At 40.6% G+C, this 23143-nt stretch overlaps 2 protein-coding genes across 2 annotated transcripts in view; both read right to left on the bottom strand.

Annotated features, from left to right (window-relative positions):
- The window catches only part of LOC120566319 (E3 ubiquitin-protein ligase TRIM39-like), a 503358-nt gene that overhangs the window by 262644 nt on the left and 217571 nt on the right, over positions 1-23143 (bottom strand). The window lies entirely within an intron of this gene.
- LOC120566870 (E3 ubiquitin-protein ligase TRIM21-like) lies at positions 4561-22432 on the bottom strand. Its single transcript, XM_039813541.1, has 3 exons — positions 22350-22432; positions 17835-18117; positions 4561-5696 (listed from the first exon to the last, which is right to left on the bottom strand). Exons 2-3 carry the CDS (start codon positions 18103-18105, stop codon positions 4573-4575), a joined length of 1395 nt encoding a protein of 464 aa, XP_039669475.1. The 5' UTR covers positions 18106-18117; positions 22350-22432; the 3' UTR covers positions 4561-4572.

Genomic DNA, 23143 nt, shown 5'->3' with positions numbered 1-23143 from the left:
TAATAATATTACCAAGAGGAAGCATATATAAGGAGAATAGAATTGGTCCAAGCACTGAGCGTGGAACGCCATAGCTAACTTTAGCGTACTTTGAGGATTTATCATTAACATTAACAAATTGAGATCAATCAGAGAAATAGGACTTAAACCAGCTTAGTGTGATTCCTTTAATGCCAACTAAGTATTCCAATCTCTGTAACAGGATTGTATGGTCAATAGTGTCAAATGCAGCACTAAGATCTAGTAAAACAAGTACGGAGACAAGTCCTTTGTCTGCAGCAGTTAGGTCGTTAGTAATATTCGCCAGTGCCGTCTTTGTGCTATGATGCTTTCTAAATCCTGACTGAAAGTCTCCATCATCTTCTTTTTGAGAGAAGCAACAGAGTCTAAAGTCATCCGTAGGCAGGCCGTAGCACCATCTACACAATTATCAATTTGGGTCGGAAGTTAACATAAAGGTCCTCTGTCTTATTAAAGTGCGGCATTGAGTTAAGTGCTGTTGGAATAGCTTCCTTAAATTTAGCTATAGCACACTGTCCAGATAGGCATCTAGTGTAGAAGCTTTTATCTAATTTCGTATAGTCGGGTATTAAGGATTCGAAAGTTATTAAAAAATGTTCTGATAATAAAGGGTTCTAAGGGAATACTATTACATCTACAATTTCGATGCCATATGCCAGCACGAGGTCGAGGGTGTGGTTGAAACAGTGAGTGGCCTTATGCACACATGACTAAAACAAATTGAATCTAGAAGTGAGTTGAAAGCAATACTAAGGCTATTGGTGTGAACGTCCACATGGATATTAAAATCACCTACAATAAGTACTTTGTCTGATTTAAGGACTACATATGATAAAAACTCAGAGAATTCCAATAAAAGAGTTATAATTTAGTTTAGCTTTTATTAATTAACAGGCTTGAATCAAATATGGCCGCAATTCCCCCTCCTCGGCTTGAGCCTCTAGGAATTTGAATATTGTTGTGACTGGGAGGAGTGGCTTCATTAAACTATATTCTTCATGGCACAGCCATGTTTTGGTAAGACAGAATAGATCAATTTGATGATCTGATATGAAATCGCTTACTAGTACTGCTTTAGATGACAGAGATCTGATATTTAGTAGTCCACATCTAATTTTCCTATTCTGTTCTATCATTGCAGTGGTAGTTTTAATTTCAATTATTGCCCCTCTTTTGGTTACCTTTGATTTAACTGATCTGAGTCGAGGAACAGACACCATCTAATTTCTTGGGACGGGCTGTGGCTGACGGGGAATGGATGATAAATTGACTATGTTTGCAGTCAACTTCTTATTACTTAGGGGATTCACCACTTTGTATGGTTTATTTTTGATTATAACTGGAAAAGTAGTAGTACTACATGTTACCGTGTAGAAAACATTTTCAGATCCATCCACATGTAAAGTGCCATTAGGATCAATACCTGGGGGGCATGAATCTGTGATCTTTCTACAGAATGTCAATACTTACTCAGTGTGGTTGTTATGTTGTCAGATAGCAATATTTGTTGTCAGTATTGAAATGTAGCTTTAAACAATAATGCCATTGTTATTGTCAGACATTACGTTAAGAAGAAGCTCTGCAAAACAACTATAGATGAAAACAGGAAAAATGTCTTAGGTCCGATGGCAGGCCATTTTAACATTTAATCGAACCACACTCCTATCTGTAATTACATTTTAGATATTTACAATAGCATTTCTCCTAGTCCAAATTATATTCTAACTAGTCAGAATGGCAATGAAAGATATCCACGATAACATTCTTACTTGTAGCAATTGTTTTTCAAGATATTTACAACTTTGATTGTACTAGTCAAAACTAAATTTAAACCGTCAAATAGTATAAGTGGCCATTTTAACATTAGTAGCTAGACTGGACATTTATTGCAGATATCTGTATTTAATTCTTCCTAGTCAGAAAGAACTTTCTATATATCTGCAATAGATTTAATTAGAATATGTCCACATCCTGTTGTGTAGACCAGTTTTTATTAAAGAACAGCACTGCTAACAAAGCTCTGCTTACTGTACATTTCTTCCAGTGCTCAAGTCACTGCTTACTCAGAGTTGTGTTCAACAACTGCTTTATTTTACAGTTTTTATTCTACAATCACATATTTACATATTTCTTTGACTCATACACCATCTTACAGTATTCATGAAACAAATAAAAAATGGCCAAAGTGACCAGTAATTATTCAAAACACTTTTCAAACAAGATAGAAAAGATAGAAACCATTATCCATTAACTTTTTATACCCAGTATAACAACACATACTTTGTTCTGTAGACACTCTAGGATGTAATAGGCGTTACTCTTAAATGAAGCTTCATGATACAATGAAATATTCAACAATATGTTTTTTGTGGCTGCACATCAAATACAAATAAATATATCCGATTACATAATCAACACATTAATTAGATGCATCATGAGACACCTTATGTGGAGGATATCTATTTAAACCTCTGTTAAACCAACAGACATTTATTATAACTTCAAGAAGAAATCAGTTTCAAAAGACACCAAATATGTCAAGGTGAAGTTTGAGTTCATTTGCAAAGAATTGTTGCATATATAACCATATGATAATAAATGGAATAAAATGTAAATCAGTCACCACAGGAAACAGATTCTGTAGAAAAAAAGATGTAAAACATATATGAACATGTACATTTCTTCCCTTGATTGAAAATAAATCAATACCTGAAATGAGATCAGTGATTAGGCAGTGGCGGATTTAGCAAATTGGGGGCCCAAGTTGAAGGTATGTATGGGGCCCCCCATCCAATGTTTAAAAGAGAACAAAAAGAAATGTACTGACTGAATGGTGGATAGGACGGTAAAGCTAATCTATGGCGAAGTAAAAGTTGGAGAGGAAAAAAAAAGAACCTTCCTCTTTATACCCGGCATACACTTCATTCTACACTTCTTCATCCAAAATGAAGATGGAAAGCTGAGAACACACACAGTTGGAACCCCACAGAGAATAAGGTTTCAGATAACACCTGTCTTTGCCAAAATGCCAGGAAAACCAGCACTGTTTATTCTTTTTTTAAGATCAATATAACCAGCAAGACAAGTAGGTAGGGTCATATACTTAGGAAAACATCTCAAACAGCCATATACTTAGCAAATATTGTCAAGATTAATAATTTACTTTGTATGTGTGAGTGAGTGAGTGAGTGAGGTCGCAATTGGCATTCAATTCAATTTTATTTATAGTATCAAATCATAACAAGAGTTATCTCGAGACACTTTACAGATAGAGTAGGTCTAGACCACACTATTATTTACAAAGCCCCAACAGTTCTAATAATTCCCCCAAGAGCAAGCTGAGCGACAGTGGTGAGGAAAAACTCCCTGTTAGGAAGAAACCTGGGACAGACCCAGGCTCTTGGTTGGCGGTGTCTGACGGTGCCGGTTGGGGATGGGATAAACTGAGGCAATAATAGTCACTTTAAAGATAAGGAATAGTGACTTCAAATGATAGTCGTAGTAGTTCATGTCATATCAGTGCGCTGCAGGGCGTTACAGGAAGTAGCGCAGCACAGCAGAGCATGGATGGATGTTGTGGCGTAGTGGCTGTAGTGGCATTGCACTAGAGATTGACATTTCAAACATTCTAAACACAAACCCATGTACAAGATACAGGATATTGTAAGTGAATTTACATTAAATTTGAGATTGAACATTTCAAACATTCTACAAACAGACCTATACATGATAGTGTGTGTGTGTGTGTGTGTGTGTGTGTGTGTGTGTGTGTGTGTGTGTGTGTGTGTTTGTTTTGCTTGTAGCATTGCCATGAAATGAGAGGATAACAAAAAACAGCAGTCAATCATTGGAATTAAGAAAAAATTATATGAAATTGTATATTGTTAAATGATTACCTTTGCTCTTTTGTGTCTCTGACCCTTCATTTCTCTCCTCCTCATCCCTCTGTTTCTTTTCCTCCTCAAGCCTGTTTTTACTCTCTCTCTCTCTTGTCTTTCTTTCTTTTTCTCTCCTTTTTCTGTTCTTCTCCTGCTCTTCTTTATTAAACAATGTGATGTCCTCTTCATTTAATTTGTCCTGGTTAAAGTTATCCTCACCTAGCGCCACTTCACAGCTAGCTGCTGCTGCTGTAGTGGCATGTTCAATGCTATGGACTTTGTTGTTCTTAATACTTATTGGCGTCTTTTCGCTTTCATCTTTTATTTGAGCCGCTTGGGTAACTTCATTTCATTTTCGTGTTTAAACTTGTCTTGCTTCGTCTCGGTTTGTGTACTTCCCAGTCCTCCTGTCGCTGTGTGTTTATCTTTCGCGCTGTGTACCGTTACGTACTTGTCCATTTCATTGTGAAAATAGGGGGTGTATTACGGACTACAAACTAATCCATTTCATTGTGACAGATAACCATGAACTGGACATTTTAACTACTACTTCAACGTTTCAACATATTTCTTAAGAATATTAATACAATTTATCATGATTTTTGCAGCATTCATGATGATAAGGGGCTTTTTTACTACTACTGCTGGTAGGGGGCCCCAAGCAGCTGCCTAACTATGCCTCTATGTTAAGACCGCCACTGCTGACAGGAGAGATGATCAGAGGGGCAGAGTTTTTACCGGCATCATTAAAACAGGGACCGAAGTATGGGAGGAGTTTCTCAGTGAAGGAGCAGCCAGTAAAGGAGTAGATAAGAGCTGCAGCATCTACGTCATAAAAGGACACCAGACCCTTCTCATAATCCACAAACACCCCCACCTTCTGAGGCCGACACTTCAGAGAGAGAAGGATATGAGAGCCAGCTAGAGCTCTGTACTCATTTCCATTTCTCAACCATATTGTCCAGTAACCATTCTGAGGGTTCAGTGTGATGCCTCCCTTCCTGTTGATTGACTCTCTGGCCACTCCTAAATCCCAATCAGTCTTTCCTTTAACTTGAACCTCAAAATAAAATCTGCCTGAAGAGAAACTCTGATTTCCTAAAACACTAGCGCACTTAGAAAATCTCTCTGGGTTGTCTGGGAGATTCTTCCTAAGTAGTATAGATAGTAGATCACCAAGATTCACTTGTTTCCCATCATCAGACAATTTGAGAGCAGGATGTGCTGTATCAGGATCAAAAGTCACATCCACTGCATACTGCTGGACCCTCTTCAGCTCGGCTTCAAGCAGCTTCTTCATCTCTTTACTGAGTGTCTCCTCCAGCTGAACCACAGCTCTCACCACAGTCCCCTCATATGATGGACGGATGCTGACCTCTGTCCAGTCCTTGGTGGGTGGAGGTTGTTGGATGTTTAGGGACTGCACACTCTGGAGAAGATAGAGGTGGTCTTCAGAGCATGAGAGCTGCTCCACCTCAGTGCTTCTCTTCATCAGCTCAGAGATTTCCTGTTCCAGCTCTTTGATGAAAGCTTCGGCCTGTTTTTCTGTTGTTTTCTGCTTCTCTTTGATCGTGTTGATGAGCTCATTCAGGCCTTTCTCAACAGACTCCTTCAGAGAAGTGAAGACCTGAACACCTTCTGCTATCTCTCTGTCTGCATCTTCCTCACTGAGGTCGACCGAGCGTTTTATCTCCTGAATCTTCACTCGTCTCTTCTGGATCATCTGCTGAATTCCAGCTTCGGCCTTCTTTCTTTCATATTCTTCTTTCAGAGGAACAACATCATGCATCTTGTGATCTAAAACATTGCAGAGCATGTAGACACATGTCTGGTCGGTCTTACAGAACAGCTCCAGAGGTTTATCGTGCTTCGTACAAATCCTGCCTTCCAGGTTCTCCACAGGGTCGATCAGCTGATGTCTTTTCAGACGTGAAGCTGTCAGATGAGGCTCCAGGTGAGTCTTGCAGTAGGAGACCAGACACACCAGGCAGGATTTCAGGGCCTTCAGTTTGGTTCCAGTGCAGACGTCACAGGGAACTTCTCCTGGTTTGGACACTTCTTCTTCAACTGGCACATTGCTGGCAGCAGTCATATCTACAAAAAAAATACATGTAATTAAAAAGACAATTCTTCTTATTATTTGTTTAAAAAGAAATGTGTGCATTTGTGGGTGTTATGGAGCCATGTGTGTGTGTGTGTGTGTGTGTGAGAAGCTAAGTGTATATGATGGAATAGTGGCATTAGAATGGGACACAGCACAGGCCACTAAATGTGGACTTTCATGGTCAAAATGTTTCGTGAATATAATAATAATAATAATAATAATAATAATAATAATAATAATAATAACAATACATTTTATTTGTATTGCACTTTACATTACACCATTCTCAAAGTGCTACAGAGCATATAATAATGCAATTAAAATATCAAAGTCAATAATTAAAATTAAAAAAGATCAAGATCAATAAGTAGTTAAACGCTCAGGCCCAGCCCAACCTCTACTACTGGAAAATCGCTACACCATTCTGATGAACGATGAGGAGTTCCCTCTGCTCTGTGGAAACCCTTCTCTGCCACGTCCCACTCATCCTGGTCCATCCACACAGTCGGCCCGCCCTCAATCCTGCCCCCCCTCGGACTCAACAACTTCCACGCTGGTCATCGGGGACCTCTACATTCCCCCTTCACATAACGGTCCCTCCAAGTTCTACTGCTTCCCTGGTGCCAAGGTCCGTGACATCCAGCACAAACTTCTAAGCATCCTCGCCTGCCACGCTAAGGTCGACAACATCATCGTGCATGAGGGCACAAACGACATCAGAGAGGGACGGTCGACAGCACTCCGGAGAGACTTCACCACTCTCATCACCACCCTGATGGGCAGAGGAAAACGGATCATCATCTCTGGGCCTCTACCTACCTACAGGAACTGTGCTGTGAGATGGTCCACACTGTTCTGGCTCCACACCTGGCTGGAACCACTCTGCACTTCCCTCAGCATTCCCTATGTTGACAACTTCAACTTGTTCTGGGAAATGCCCAGCCTGCTGAAGCATGATGGTCTCCACCCAAACCGACATGGAGCCAGGCTGCTATCTGATAACATAACGACAACACTGAAAGTTAAGTATTGACATTCTGTTGAAAATATCACAGATTCATGCCCCCCAGGTATTCTAATGGCACTTTACAAGTGGATGAATCTGAAAATGTTTTCTGCAGGGTAACATTTAGTACTAGTACTATTTCAGTTATAATCAACAACAGACCATACAAAGTGGTGAATCCCCTAAGTAATAAGAAATTGACTGCAAACTTAGTCAATTTAGCATCCAGCTCACGTCAGCCACAGCCTGTCCCAAAAAATGAGACGTGTCTGTTCCTCGACTCAGATCAGTTAAATCAAAGGCAACCAAAAGAGGGGCAATACTAAACAACCTAATTGGAATTAAAACTACCACTGCAATGATAGAACAGAATAGGAAAATTAGATGTGGACTACTAAATATCAGATCTCTGTCTTCTAAAGCAGTAGTAGTAAACAAATTGATATCCCATAATCAAATTGATCTATTCTGTCTTACTGAAACATGGCTGGGCCATGAAGAATATGTTAGTCTAAATGAAGCGACTCATCCCGGTCATATTAATACTCAAATTCCTAGAGGCTCAGGCCGAAGACGGGGAGATGCCGCCATATTTGATTCAAGCCTGTTAATTAATCCTAAACCTAAACTAAATTATAACTCTTTTTAAAGCCTTGTTCTTAATCTTCAACATCCAACACGGAAAAAAGTACAGCCAATTATATTTGTTGATGCACCAGATCCATATTCTGAATTTTTATCGGAATTCTCAGAGTTTTTATCTATCTATATATTGTAGGTGATTTTAATATCCATGTGGACTTAACAGCAATAGCTTTAGTACTGCTTTCAACTCACTACTAGATTCAATTGGGTTTTAGTCAGAGTGTGCGTGAGGCTACGCACTGTTTTAACCAGACCCTCGACCTTGTGCTGGCATATGGCATCAAAATTGAAGATGTAATAGTATTCCCGCAAAATCGTTTATTATCAGACCACTTCTTAATAACTTTCGAATTCTTAATACCCGATTATACAAAATTAGATAAAAGCCTCTACGCTAGATGCCTATCTGACAGTGCTATAGCTTAATTTAAGGAAGCTATTCCAACAGCACTAAACTCATTACCGTGCTTTAATAAAACAGAGGACCTTTATGTAAACTTTAGTCCCTCTCAAATTGATAATTGTGTAGATGGTGCTACGGCCTGCCTGCGGACTACTTTAGACTGTGTTGCTCCCCTCAAAAAGAAGACGATGAAGCAAAAGAAACTAGCACCTTGGTATAACTCCCAAACTCGTAAAATTTAGGCAAATCTCGTGAAAACTTGAAAGTAAATGGCGTTCCACCAAGATAGAAGAATCTCGTTTAGATTGGCAAGACAGTCTGAAAACATATAGGAAGGCCCTAAGAAAGGCCAGATCAGACTATTATTTATCACTGATGGAAGAAAATAAGAACAACCCAAGGTTTCTTTTCAGCAATGTAGCCAGGCTGACAGATAGCCACAGCTCTACTGAGCCTTCTATTCCGATAACTCTGAGTAGTGATTACTTCATGAGCTTCTTTAATGATAAAATAAAAACAATTAGAGATACTATTCATCACCTCTTGCCCTCAACCTCTAACGGTTCACCTTTAAATGACAGACTGCTAGAAAGAACGACTAGACCTGACATATACTTAAACTGCTTTTATCCTATAAACCCTCAACAATTAATGTTAAAGGTCTCTTCAGCAAAGCCAACTACCTGTCTCTTAGACCCCATCCCAACGAGGCTACTTAAAGAACCGTTACCCATGGTTAACACTTCGTTGCTAGATATGATCAATATGTCTCTATTAACAGTGATGTAACCGCAATCATTTAAAGTAGCTGTGATAAAACCTCTGCTGAAAAAACCCACCCTCGATCCTGAGGTCTTAGCCAACTATAGACCTATATCTAACCTTCCATTTCTCTCCAAGATCCTTGAGAAGGTAGTTGCCAATCAGTTATGTGATTTTCTACATAGCAATAGTTTATTTGAGGACTTTCAGTCAGGATTTAGAAAGCATCATAGCACAGAGACGGCACTGGTGAAAATGACTAACGACCTTCTAACTGCTGCAGACAAAGGACTTGTTTCCGTACTTGTCTTATTAGAGCTTAGTGCTGCATTTGACACTATTGACCATACCATCCTGTTACAGAGATTGGAACATTTAGTTGGCATTAAAGGAATTGCTCTAAGCTGGTTTAAATCCTATTTCTCTGACCAATCTCAATTTGTTAATGTTAACAATAAATCCTCCAGGTGCATTCAAGTTAGCCATGGCATTCCACAAGGCTCAGTGCTTGAACCAATTCTATTCTCCTTATATGCTTCCTCTTGGTAATATTATTAGGAAACACTCTATTAACTTTCACTGTTATGCGGATGACACCCAGTTATACTTATCAATCAAGCCAGACGAAACCAGTCAGTTAGCTAAACTTCAAGTATGCATTAAAGATATAAAATCCTGGATGACCTACAATTTTCTGATGTTAAACTCAAACAAAACTGAAGATGTTGTGCTGGGCCCTAAACACCTCCGAACCTCATTATCCGAAGATATAATTACTCTGGATGGTATTGCCCTGGCCTCCAGCACTACTGTTAAAAATCTAGGAGTTATTTTTGATCAGGAAATATCCTTTAACACCCACTTAAAACAAACCTCTAGAACAGCTTTTTTTCATCTTTGTGACATTGCTAAAATTAGGAATATCCTGTCTCATAACGATGCTGAAAAACTAGTCCATGCATTCGTTACTTCCAGGCTGGACTATTGTAATTCCCTATTATCAGGATGCTCAAATAAGTCCCTTAAGACTCTCCAGCTGATCCAGAATGCTGCAGCACGTGTTCTTACAAAAACTAAGAAAAGAGATCATATTTCTCCTATATTAGCTTCTCTGCATTGGCTTCCTGTAAAATCCAGGATTGAATTTAAAATCCTTCTCCTGACCTACAATGCTCTAAATGGTCAAGCACCATCATATTTTGAGGAGCTCCTAGTACCTTATTGTCCCACTAGAGCACTGCGCTCCCAGAATGCAGAGTTACTTGTCGTTCCCAGAGTCTCTAAAAGTAGAGTGGGAGCCAGAGCCTTCAGCTATCAGGCTCCTCTCCTGTGGAACCAGCTCCCAATCTGGGTTCAGGGGGCAGACACCGTCACCACATTTAAGACTAAACTGACAACTCTCCTCTTTGATAAAGCTTATAGTTAAGGAGTGAGGAGTTGCATTGTACGCCTAACCCGGCGGGGCAGGGTATATAGCTGCAGACACAGCACCCCTGCTTTTCTCTGCTTCTCTTCATATTCATCAGATTTACCTATCATATAATCAATATTATACCATGGTCTGAGTGAATACTTGATTCTGATTGGCTGCAGGGTGTCCATTAAAAAGTGATATAGGACACCTACTAAAGGAGTTCCGGTGAAACTGTCTGTTTAATGTTCTAAGTGAATGCGTTACATTTAAGTGATGGTTCGGAGTAATTTCACCCTAGGGTCCTTTGCACCATGACCTCGAGCCAAACACCCCCCCAGAAGCTTTTTTCACCTGGGTCAAACATTGGGAGAGTTAGCGTAGCGTTATCAGCTGAATAGCTTAGCGCAGGGGCTAATGGATCCAGTGATGTATTTCGTAAATGACCCCACTAATAATGCCCAAAATGATACCAAACTTCTACACTAGTACAAACAGGTTATGCACTCATAAAACGATGGATTGGAAAGTTTGTAAGTACACCAGAAGTTTATGAACACTTGCCTGCTCTCTTCTGCTGCTGCTGCTGCTACCTGCAGTAAGCTGAGTGCTTAGGGCCGTCTACAAATTACAACACCGAAAAGAGGTGCAACAAAAATATTTAATTTTTTTTCTTTTAAAGTAAGTGCTGTAGTATAACTAGCAGGAGACAAGTTATAATTGAGGTAAGTTTGGAGACATTACCTTATTTAATCATTAAATTAATAAATATTTTTGTTGCATCTCTTTTCGGTGTTGTAATTTGTAGACAGCCCTAAGCACTCGTCTAACTGCCGGCAGCATCAACAACAACAGCAGAGAGCAGAAGCCAGCAGGCAAGTTTTCATAAACTTCTGGTGTACTTACAAACTTTCCAATCCATCGTTTTATGAGTACATAACCTATTTGTACTAGTGTTGAAGTTTGGTATCATTTCGGGCATTATTAGTGGGGTCATTTACAAGATACATCACTGGATCCATTAGCCCCTGCGCTAAGCTATTAAGCTGATAACGCTACGCTACGCTAACTCTCCCAATGTTAGACCCAGGTGAAAAAAAAGCTTCTGGGGGGGTGTTTGGCTCGAGCTCATGGTGCAAAGGACCGTAGGGTGAAATTACTCCGAACCATCACTTTAAATCAAAAAGGAAATGTGGATTTATTATTTCCAACTCATCCTTTGAACACCACAGGATGGCGCTAAAACACACAGGCTGCAAGAAGTAAGTTATACTTCCCCTCTGGACTGACTTTGTTTCACAGCGAATAACGTTATCTCACATCCCGTTCATTGTTCAGGTCGCTGCTTCAGGCTGCGCCGCTGCAGCCGACAGTGACGTTACACATCGCGGATCAAATTTTAGGTTTCGTTTAAAACATCTGTAGACTGTGGGGTCCTCGGGTGGTCAGGGAGAGCGTTCCACAGCCTCAGAGCAGCAGACTAAACCCCACCTGCCAGGTTAAGTGGGACCTGGCAGGTGGGGGAACCCTAACATCTTGGTAACAGCTAGTTCACCTGTTACAAAGGCTGTAGGTTTTGTTAAAACAATGGGGGGGGGGGGGTCACAATATATCTGGGGTCACAACATAACTGGGGTGTAAGTTGTTGAGCGTCTAACACTTCATTAGGGCCCGAGCGCCGACAGCGGCGAAGGCCCTATTGAAACTGAAGGAATTATTGTTTCTTTCTTTCTTTCTATTCTTTTCCCGTCAAATGAATTGCCTTTTTGAGGGGCTTAACATATTCAAAAAATCACCAAATTGAGCCCCTGCGGTGTGTTTAACGTAGACTCACGAAACTTGGTACACATATGTAACATGTCAAGATGTACAAAAGACTCCATTAGAGCCATACCCTAAACCCAACAGGAAGTCCGCCATTTTGATTTCAAAGTTTGAAATTTGTGCGATTTTGGCCATTTCCACATGTCGTACTTTAACGAACTCCTCCTAGAGATTTCATCCCATCAACTTCAAACTCTGTCTGTGCCATCTTAAGATGTTAAAGATGAAAAGTTGTTAAAAGAAAAACTTTTCGTCATAGGGCGTGGCCGTGGCGGGGCGGCCATTTTGTGCGTTTCGCCGCCGAAACAGGAAGTGGGTGTAACTCGAGTGTACCTTGTCCAACTGGGTCGAAACTTTTCAGGATTCATAAGAGTCCAACCCTGAGGACAAATAAAGGCCGATACTTACTTAAAGTCATAGCGCCCCCTAGTGGCAACAGGAAGTAGGCCTAAAAGTCAACGAACTCCTCCTAGAGATTTCATCCAATGGACTTCAAACTTGGTCTGGACCATCCCAACACCTTAACGATGAAAAGTTATTAAAAGAAAAACTTTTCGTCAGACGGTGTGGGCGTGGCGTGGCCGCCATTTTGAGTGTTTAGCGATGAACAAAGAAGTTGTTGTAACTTGAGTGTACGTGGTCGTATCTGCCCGAAATTTCTCAAAAATCACAAGGGTCCAGGCCTGAGGACACCTACAGGCCAAAATTATCTTTTGGTGATAGCGCCCCCTGCTGGCAACAGGAAACGCGCCTTATATGTTTAAGGTAGAGTCTTGTGTGAGGTGTCATTGAACTCAGCAGAGAGTTCCTTCTTCATTGCTGATGGTTTGGCCCGCCCCCTTATACTTAAGCCACGACCCCTTTCATAACTTGTGACCCGTTTAAGGTATAGTCTTATGTGAGGTATCAACGAACTCAGCAGAGACTTTTTTTTCCATTGGTCATGGTTTGGCCCGCCCCTTATGGTTAAGCCACGCCCCCTTTCATAACTTTTGACCTGTTTAAAGCAGAGTCTTATGTGACATATCAACGAACTCAGCAGAGACTTCCTTATTCATTGGTCATGGTTTGCCCCGCCCCTTATGGTTAAGCCACGCCCCCTTTCATAACTTTTGACCCGTTTAAAGCAGAGTCTTATGTGACATATCAACGAACTCAGCAGAGACTTCCTTATTCATTGGTCATGGTTTGCCCCGCCCCCTATGCTGAAGCCACGCCCCCTTTCATAACTTTTGACCCGTTTAAGGTAGAGTCTTATGTGAGGTATCATTGAACTCAGCAGAGACTCCCTTTTTAATTGGTGATGGTTTAACCCGCCCCCTACGCTTTAGCCACGCCCCTTTTCACAGCTAATGAACCATATGACGTAGAGTCTTGTGTGAGGTATCGTTGAACTCGGCAGGGAGTTCCCTATTCATCGTTGACTATTTGCGGCGTCTGAGTGCCGCGCAAATGCACGGTCGCAAGGAGCGGCGTCCGCCGGTAACCCCGATGCGCGCAGATGCGCGAGGGCCCGTCCATCGCTGCTCACAGCTTTAATTATTTTTACATCTTTAGGGACTGGGTTCTTTTGTATTTTTTAAGAGGGACAAATCTACTTCTTCTAAATATGGGTGTTTCTTTCAAAACAGCCAGGAGTTGAGTTTTTATTAAAATTAAATAATTTCTGGTGTGATAACTGCATGCCAAATTAATCAGAGCACACAAGGACAAATTGCCTCCTAAGTTACAGCATTGCAAAGGTCAAAATATTAAACTGAGTCTGACGCAGTCAATCCACATAAAACATACCGCAGCTACATACTTCATGGAGATCACAGGGAACAATAAGAACAGAACAGCCTCACCGATCTGTTTTAACAGAATATTCTCTTTCTACCTCAGCTAAAAACAACAGACCTGCAGCACGTTACAGTGTCGATAACGAGCCTATTTGTAACCAGTTGGCTACCGGCAACATCATCATATTTAAACAGATAGTAGGCGACTGTCCTGCTTTTATTACAGTGTGAACTCACCACAGACACTTGTCTTGTTGATGGACTCACAGCTGTGCGCTGGAATGGTTATTTGTTGTTATTTTAAACAAATGGCAAACAGCAATGTATGAAACTGGCAATAATCCAAGGTGCCGGAACATCATTCCGGATCATTCCGACCCATTTTAACCCCTGGTTTGTACACATTTTATTTTCTACACATTTATACGTATACACACATAACTGTTAAAGAAAAATTCAGGAGCAGCACAACTCCTTTCCCATTCGTGAAGGAGGTTCGGGGAGACTTACAGTAATGTTACAAAAAATAGACTACACTGAAATAAATGTTAATGTTTTTTTTCTTTCTATAAAATCTGTTTACAATCTTAAATGATGCATGGTTCATGGCATTGTTTACAGCTGGAGAATGTGTTGCTGCCGAGTGCACAAGTTGCATCAGCAGGGGTCTCATTTATAAACGTGGCGTACGCACAAAACGGGGCTGAAAATGTGCGTACGCCACTTCCACGCAAAGGTTGTGATTTATAAAAAACAAACTTGACGGGATAATGTGCAGTCCTCCACACAAACTCTGACCCATGCGTACGCACATTTTGGAGACAAAATAGGAGTTGGCGACGCAGATGGTGAGGTGGTGAACTGAAGTCAGGCTGCAGTGAGTAAATGCGAATAAAATTATTCGTAATATTTTCTAGTATTGATGCCTCATGCACATTTCTTTCACATCATATCATCCACATTACCATGAAGATTAAATCCAGCAGTGTTATTTGTGCTTGTACTGAGTGATAACTGTTCCATAAACACCTCCAACTCAAATCTTAAATAAAAATGTGTTCTTAATATTTAATCGGCACTGTCTCGCCGTCACATTGTCCGCTACGGAGCGCGGGGGGAGGGGATGGCCCGACTGCATGGAATACAGGATGGCATCAAATACCCTACCATTGGATAGCTGCAGAACACAGTGTAAATAACTAAATATCTGTCTTTAAAACTGTGCATATATCATCAAATGTCAAAGTCTCAAAATAAAGCCGTTAAGATCTCGCGCAATCGTTACCCTTAAAGGAACACACTGACTTATTGGGAATTTAGCTTATTCACCGTAACCCCCATAGTTAGACCTAGTCCATACATACCCTTCTCATCTCCGTGCGTGCTGTAAGGCTGTCTGACGGCTCCAGCGGCATCAGGCCAGCACAGAACATGCAGGTGAATGGTTCCAGTAATCCTACTGCTCCGAATAAGTGACAAAATAACGCCAACACACTCCTATTTACATGTTGTGATTTATCGTAAGGCGGTACAAAAACACGTAACTGAGACACAGCCATCTTCTAACTGTAAAAAACCGGGAACTATATTCTCAGGCGGAAGAATATAGTACTTTGGTGGAGTGATATGCTCGCAGCAAGCCTGTCTGAGAATATAGTTCCGGGTTTGTTTACTGTTAGAAGATGGCTGTGTCTCATGTTACGTTGTTTTTGTACTACCGCCTGCGACTCTACAAATCACAACATGTAAATATGGACATGTTTATTTTGTCACTTTTGTCACAATTCGGAGCAGTAGGCTAGTTGGAACCAGTTACCTGCAGGTTCTGTGCTGGGCTAAGCTAATGCTGGAACCGTCAGACAACGTTACAGCATGCACGGAGATGAGAAGGGTATGTATGGACTTGTCTTACTCTGGGGGTTACGGTGAATAAGATAAATTCCCAATAAGTCGGCGTGTTCCTTTAATATCCTAACGTTCAGTCTGAACTTCAATACTGTTTGTGACAAAACATGCATGAAGAAAAGTGTGTTTGCCTATTATACTTTATTTCATCTTCAAATTGTATCTCGGGGTGGGGTGCGTAATGCTGCATGATGGCATTGCTGGCCCTGCAGGAGGACTACGCTAATGGAAAAATCACGAGAAAAAGAGACTTCAGGGACCATGACGATAACTGGCTAATATGCAGATTTAGATTCTCTAAAGCTGAGCTCTTGGATCTATGTACTGAATTGGGTCCAGTAGAGAGGGCAACGCACCGGAACCGTGCCATCCTGGTCCAAATACAGGTCCTTACCACTCTAGGGGAAACCGGCTGTTTCCAGAGGGAAATGTCAGAGAGCTAAGTGTTTTTTTAAAATAAATATTATATATAATCAACTTTATCACTAAGCCTTGTTTGGATATAATATATAGTTCTGTTAAATCTTATTAGATACATCTGAGTGCCGTAATGCCTAGCCCAGTCAAATGGCAGTTCGTTATATGGTTACGTTATTGAATCTATTAAGTCGTGGACAGGTTACGTAAATAATGTTTATTTCGTGTGGCAATTACGAAATTGAAAGCAATGCATTTTAATGGGAAGCATATTTCGTGATCACAGAACGCTGACGGTAGCGAGTAGTATTGATAAGGCGAAAGTCCGCGCAGGGAGGTTGGCCGGGGTGGTGGATGGGTCAGAAAACAGGATTTGCAGCAATTCCTGAACGTCTAAGAAGTTTTTTGCTTTTCCTCCGCCAGTCATCATGATTCGGTGTAACAACTGCCAGTGTCATTCATATACTGATCAGCATTCACGAGGTTCTTTGCATTGACTATTTATGGTTTAAAATGGGCGTGTACAGGGCAAGATAAGAGGCTGATCCATGTACGCTAGTGATGCACCGAAATGAAAATTCTTGGCCGAAACCGAAAACCGAAAAAAGAGGAAACCAAGACCGAAAACCGAAACCGAAACACCGAAAGAAATTAAGCCAATTATTAGTACCATTGCATTTATGGCTATGACTGTGTACTAACTTTACTAAAATCAAGGCATTGCAATTGTATAAATTAATATTAAAGTTTAATTAAAAAAATATCTAGCAGAAATATGGCTACAATCTGATAGTCACATACAGTATACAGTAGCCTAAGAACAGAATAGCTTACCTATTGTTATTATTATTATTATTATTATTATTATTAATTGAGGCACTTTCTTGCAGGATTTCACTGAACATATCAGACAACGAGGGTGCATGCCCCTCATCTGGTGCAGAGAGACGAGTCTTTTTTCCTGGCGCTCTGATCTCCTGCGCTGGGCTGCTCCTCTCCGTCTCCACGCGGGTTCTCCGCATCCATCGCGCCTGGATCATTTCTCGTGCGCCCTGCTTTATTTCCGCATCCAAGTAATGGTCTTTATAACGCGGATCAAGTACAGTCGCGATGAAGTGCAGAGGATCCGAACAGATCTCACTGAAACGTGGGCTGACAGACTCTAAGAGCGTACTTTTCATTGTTTTCACTCCGTGGTCCGTCTCCAACCTCTTTACCTAGGAGACGCTTTGCAGGTGGAATGGATCCGGTACGGACACGTGCAGGTCGCGGTTTCTGTTTGCGTCATCACAACATTTTCGGCCGTATTGTTTCGGTGATAAAGGTATTTCGGCCGAAAACCGAAAATGCCCTTTTGGGCCATTTTCGGCCGAAAATTTTCGGTGGCCGAATATTCGGTGCATCCCTAATGTACGCACACTTTTAGGTAATCTCTGATTTATAAAGGGAACATTTCTTACAGGTGTGCATACACAAGGTTTTATAAATATGACTTTTTTTCGGCGTATGCCATTTTGGGCTTTTGGGCGCACGTACACTTATAGTAAGGATCCTACGCACAGTTTTATAAATGAGACCCCTGGTCACAAATAACAATCTGTTCCCTTATAAGTATTGTGTTTCTCATGTCCACCCACTCTTTCATCCTGAAAATACAAATTAAAAAGGGTGACTGACCTTCTGGTCCTGAGCTGGTGTCTGGCAGACTCTGCACCAGATCATTCCTTTTGATCATTTCTAAAACCTTCTTGGTCACCTTCAGAGCTCCTTGAAGTTGATAGGTATTCACCAATACATCCACCGTGTCCTGCCTTTCTGCGTTCTCCAACTTGGACACTTTGATGCTTTGGTAGCCTTCCAGGATGTCTTGCTGCAGACACCATTTGAATTTCTTAAATTCCTCTTCTTTTAAATCCTCCAAAGTGTTGAAAAGGTCCACTGCCGTCATCGTGGCTTCCTACTAAAATCAGAAAGTTTTGTCAAACTGAAAGAAAACTGAAACACAAATGTATCAGAGCAGAAGTTCTCATTGGCCAACATAGGAGCTGTGTTGGTGTGATTTAGGTGTAGTTTAGTCAGTTAGAGCTCCTGCTGCTGCTCTTTGGGCTGGACCTAATGTCATTTTGAAGTCGCTCACCTCATTCGTGCAGGTATCGCTTCGCTCAAGCGTGTGATTGGTGTATGCTCCATTGTGTGTAGCTGGTCTTCTGCTACTGTTTGTGTAGTAATCATTAGCGCCTCCACTGGAGTGGTGGTAGAATCAATCAGTAAATGAGCTACCTCGAGCAGCACGATTGGACCGAAAGAGTTGTTGAGTTGTAGAAGAACTGTTGCAGTGAGAGCTACTGGGTATGACTGTTCTCTGTGACTGTTGACTCAATTACCGAATGCTTTACTACTAACGTTGAGAGCCAATCCCATGAGCCATTGTAATGTATCAGTGCATTGAATACTCTGCGAATAAAAAGCTGTGATATAATTGTACTCTTTAATCTAGCCTATGTTTGTGTTTACAAAATCACCACTTGCAGGATTTTGTGCATGACAACTGTTTAATAATGCAGTGCACGGTATGTAAATGTCACAAGGTGACCAGTCCTGCCCTAGAACGAGTTGAGAAGTTAAACTCTTGCCGAATTTAGGCTACGGTTTACCAATTTACAGCTCCCATTAGGCTAGGCTACAGGCTACTGAACAAGACCGTAACCATGCTAATGCATGAGTCTATGTTATCAAACGGGAGTCTAAGTGTGAGTTATCAACCGATCCGAGAAGCCTTAATGTCTCATGCATCTTAGAATTGTGTTCATGTACGAACACGGTGAAAAAGCAGGTTGAATGCTCACACATCAATTCCGACAGACAGCTAGCAATTCCCAAATTACAGAGATTAACGTTTGTCCGGGTGCGGGAGATCCGGGTTCGATTCCCAGTGCGATACATCAACCAATGTGTCCCTGAGCAAGACACTTAACCCCTAGTTGCTCCAGAGGCGTGCGACCTCTGACATATAGCAATTGTAAGTCGCTTTGGATAAAAGCGTCAGCTAAATGACATGTAATGTAATGTAATATAATAAAAACCACAGGTGACCCAAAACTGCCAATTCCAAAGCTATTACTCAAATCTATATCTGTCAGATGCGGATACGAATACAACTAAAATGCAATCCTTTTTGGACTCTTTTGATGCCCCCACTCTTAGTCCAGACATCCAACTCTCTCTTGATCAACCTCTCAATATCAGCAAGATCCAAGCCGCAATTAACTCCATGCATAGTGGGCGGACTCCAGGACCTTATGGGTTTCCAGTCGAGTACTATAAAATATTCTATTCCAGATTAGTGCCTATACTTAAATCAATGTATGACGAAACGCTAGAGACTGGCTGTTTACCACGGACCCTCACCCAAGCAACTACATCATTAATATTAAAGAAAGATAAGGACCCACTTGACTGCTCAACCTATAGACCCATCAGTCTCCTCTGCTGTGATTATAAAATTCTAGCAAACCGATTGAATGATGTGATTCCATCACTTATACATCAAGATCAGACTGGCTTTATTCCAGGTTGACAGCCATTTTTCAATCTTCAATGTAATGTATTCCACCCATCCAAAACAGCAGCCTGAGGTGATTCTGTCACTCGACGCTGAGATGTCTTTGAATACGATAGAGTGGGAGTATTTGCATGCAGTCATAAAGAAGTTTGGATTTGGAGAACCCTCAGCAACTGAATTAAAATTTTATACAGTAGCCCAATGTCGGCTGTGAAAACAAATGGCTCTATATCAGCATATTTTCCCATCTATAAAGGTATGTGTCAGGGCTGTTGTTTGTCACCATTCCCATTTGACTTAGCCATAGAACCATTGCCATGGTTGCCATTGCAATCAGGGACAATAACGGGATTTAGATTTATTTCTTATTTATTTCATTTCTTATTTCAGGACAATGCACATTTGATGAACATGTACAGCAGTACATGTAAAAGTGCCAGATTGTAGCCCAAAGGCTAATTTCCATCTGTAGTTCATTAGGCAGGTATAAATTACAATTAAAAGTACAAACGATATACAGTAGTAACATTTGCTATATAAAACAGAGTAAAACAGGACGAAAGAAAAGAAAAACAGGACAACTCATTAGTAAATGTTAAAACAGAGACACAACATACATATGCTCTACTGAGCTAATACGGTACAGCATACAAGTAGAGGTGACCCACGCTTGGTTAACTCTAAGGCAAAATATATACAGAAATAACATTTCTTATATAAAACAGGGAGAAACAATAAAAGAAAAACAAACAAACAAGACAATTTATTAGTAAGTGTTTAGACGAAGACGCAATTCATTAGTACACTCTACTGGGCTAATACGGTACAGCATGCAGTCAGAGGTGATTGCACGTTTGGTTAGTTCTAAGCCACACCACAAGCCACAAGATGACAGTACTACCTAGATTCCTTTATTTGTTTGAAACAATTCCAGTCTGGCTCCCAAAACATTTCCTTATCAAAATGGATAGCTCATTGTTTATATGTAATCATTCCACGCCTCCAATGAAGAAGATCTACCTGGAAGCACGCCCTAAACGCACGTGCGCTTAAATCGTTAATATATGACCCACAAAGTTATTGACCTAATAAATGTATACTTGACCCTCTCACTGTATGTTTTCACTTTGTTGATGTGAACAGTCATGACCAATTGAACCACGAACGCCCTGCTTGAGCTACGTTATTGGTTACTTGTTGCACAGTGTTCTTCGTTCCACTGGTCATGACTGTTTTCCCAAGATGGCGCCTGCCTGTATAGTGAATAGTACAGTCTTTATAATCTATCTTTTTAATAAACCGTCTGTACACTTATAAAGTTCTCAATACTTTTTACTTTACCTGTGCCCCTAAGGCTAGCGCTATAAGCTAATCACCAGTTTGCGCTAGCTTGTTTCAAGCTAGAGACAAATTCAATTAGCATGAAAAACATATCCCAGAGAACAGCGACTTGGTACACATATGTTATTAACCCCAAGGTTCATTTTGCGGCGGAATTGTCCTTTAATGGAAAGTCTGCCTATTTTCTGTACTGCCGTGCATGCAGATAAATGGCACCAGTACCCGGAGGTTCAAGTTTACCCGCAATAACTTTCCCTCTTTAGCATTTAGCTCACCGATATTGCAACCATAAACATCACTGGCTTGGCCGCATCATCCTCCCTAGCTCCACCCTCTCAAAAATGGTCATGTCCGGTTTTTAAAATCCAAGATGGTATCGCCATACTCCTGGCCAAACATCCATTATTTTTACAGTACATGTGAGCGAGTGACCCGGTGTAAAAGGGGTATAAATGGAAACTGTAACTTTTAAAGCAGCATGCTATGAATGAAAACCACACATGAAGATTTGAAGTCAGTCATATATTCTGTTAACTTTTGTTCAACCAGCTTTTAGTTCTTGAAATAAAGGCTGTCTTGTTGTTTTAGCCTTGCTAGCAGCATGACACCAAACACTAATATAATGTACAAGAAAGATAACATCATCATAAAAACTACAACTTTAAGTTTAACACATCTGATTGGAATGAGTTGAGCACTCCCCCTCAGGGGAAACTGCAGGTTTCAACTTGTCCCTTCAGATACCTCTGTATGTGTTTTTACTCAGTCTGTACTTCAGGATTAAAAGACTGCATTGCTGATAATAATAATAATAATAATAATAATAATAATAATAATAATAATAATAATAATAATAATAATAATAATATTTATATTTTACCTTGTTGTTGAGGATGTGTGTCCACAAATCAAAACCAACACTTTTGATGGGATGGAGTTTGTGACACACACCTGCCATTGAAAAACAACTCTGCCTTCACAAACGGTTCTGAGTAGTTTTGTAGAGTCAGAGAACAAACAGCTGATCCAAGTTTCAGAGAATAAAGTCTTCAGGCTGATGGAGACGTTCTGACACTCCCTCATATCTCAGCAGCAGAGATTCAAATCTAACTTGTTTCCTGGTGCTGATTAAATCTGACTCAATTGAACATAAAAAGGCTCATTTTGGCCAAAACGTCACACTTCATCTACAAATCATGGTGCTGAAAGAATGTATCACTGCTCTCATCTTAAAGTATATTATGTAGCCCCCAAAAGTTTCTTCATCAAAGTTATATTAGTAATGTTACCTGTCAGCTTGTTCCGCTGTTAAAGTTCCGTTCAGATGAGGTCAAAGAGACGTCGTACCTTCATCAGCAGACAGTGACAGATGCTGCTGCCGTCTGTGTTCACCTGACTCATCCTAACACCTTTATATCTAGAAGTGTCATATGACGTGTGAGCAGGACCCAGTCACACCTGTAGGGCTGCCAGTCAGCGCTCTGATTGGACAGTTTTCAGGTTAATTATGTAATGTGGGAGAAACAGTCTGAACTCATAACAACATGTACAAATCTGAAGTTTCATCCCAAGGAAACTGAAGTTGGAATGTTGTCCATTCAGTGTTGGCTCGCCTCTTACTGCAGCTCTGTTAGGTTTTGTTTACTCTTACATTTTTATTACTTTAGTTATGTACAGATTTTCCCCTGGCTTAACATAAGATGAAGTTGGTACTGTTCCTTCGTTGGTTGCATGTTTTCATACATAAGGATCTTTACACACAACCTTATCACAGCATAATATTTCATCACTGTTAGAGCCTACATTTGGGTGGTCATTTACATTAAAAAGGTTGTAATTCTAGTTCAAGTGAATTGTAGCACACCACAGTCAACTCTAATCAAATAAAACTATATTTATAATAATGTAATTTCCCACAAAATAGTGGCTAGCAAAAATGCTGCGTCACTAACTAAATAATAGCCAGAGTGAGGAATGTCAAGCCCTGAATGTAGGCCCACGTAATGAAATGCATACAAAAACACATCTCTGACTACCTTACCAATTTACTACAGGTGTGACCTCCAAAGAGATTAAACTGCAG

Source organism: Perca fluviatilis, chromosome 1 (assembly GCF_010015445.1).
Source record: "Perca fluviatilis chromosome 1, GENO_Pfluv_1.0, whole genome shotgun sequence".
NCBI lineage: Eukaryota > Metazoa > Chordata > Actinopteri > Perciformes > Percidae > Perca > Perca fluviatilis.
The sequence above is the reverse complement of the archived record's forward strand: the minus strand, read 5'-3'. Positions and strand labels throughout refer to the sequence as shown.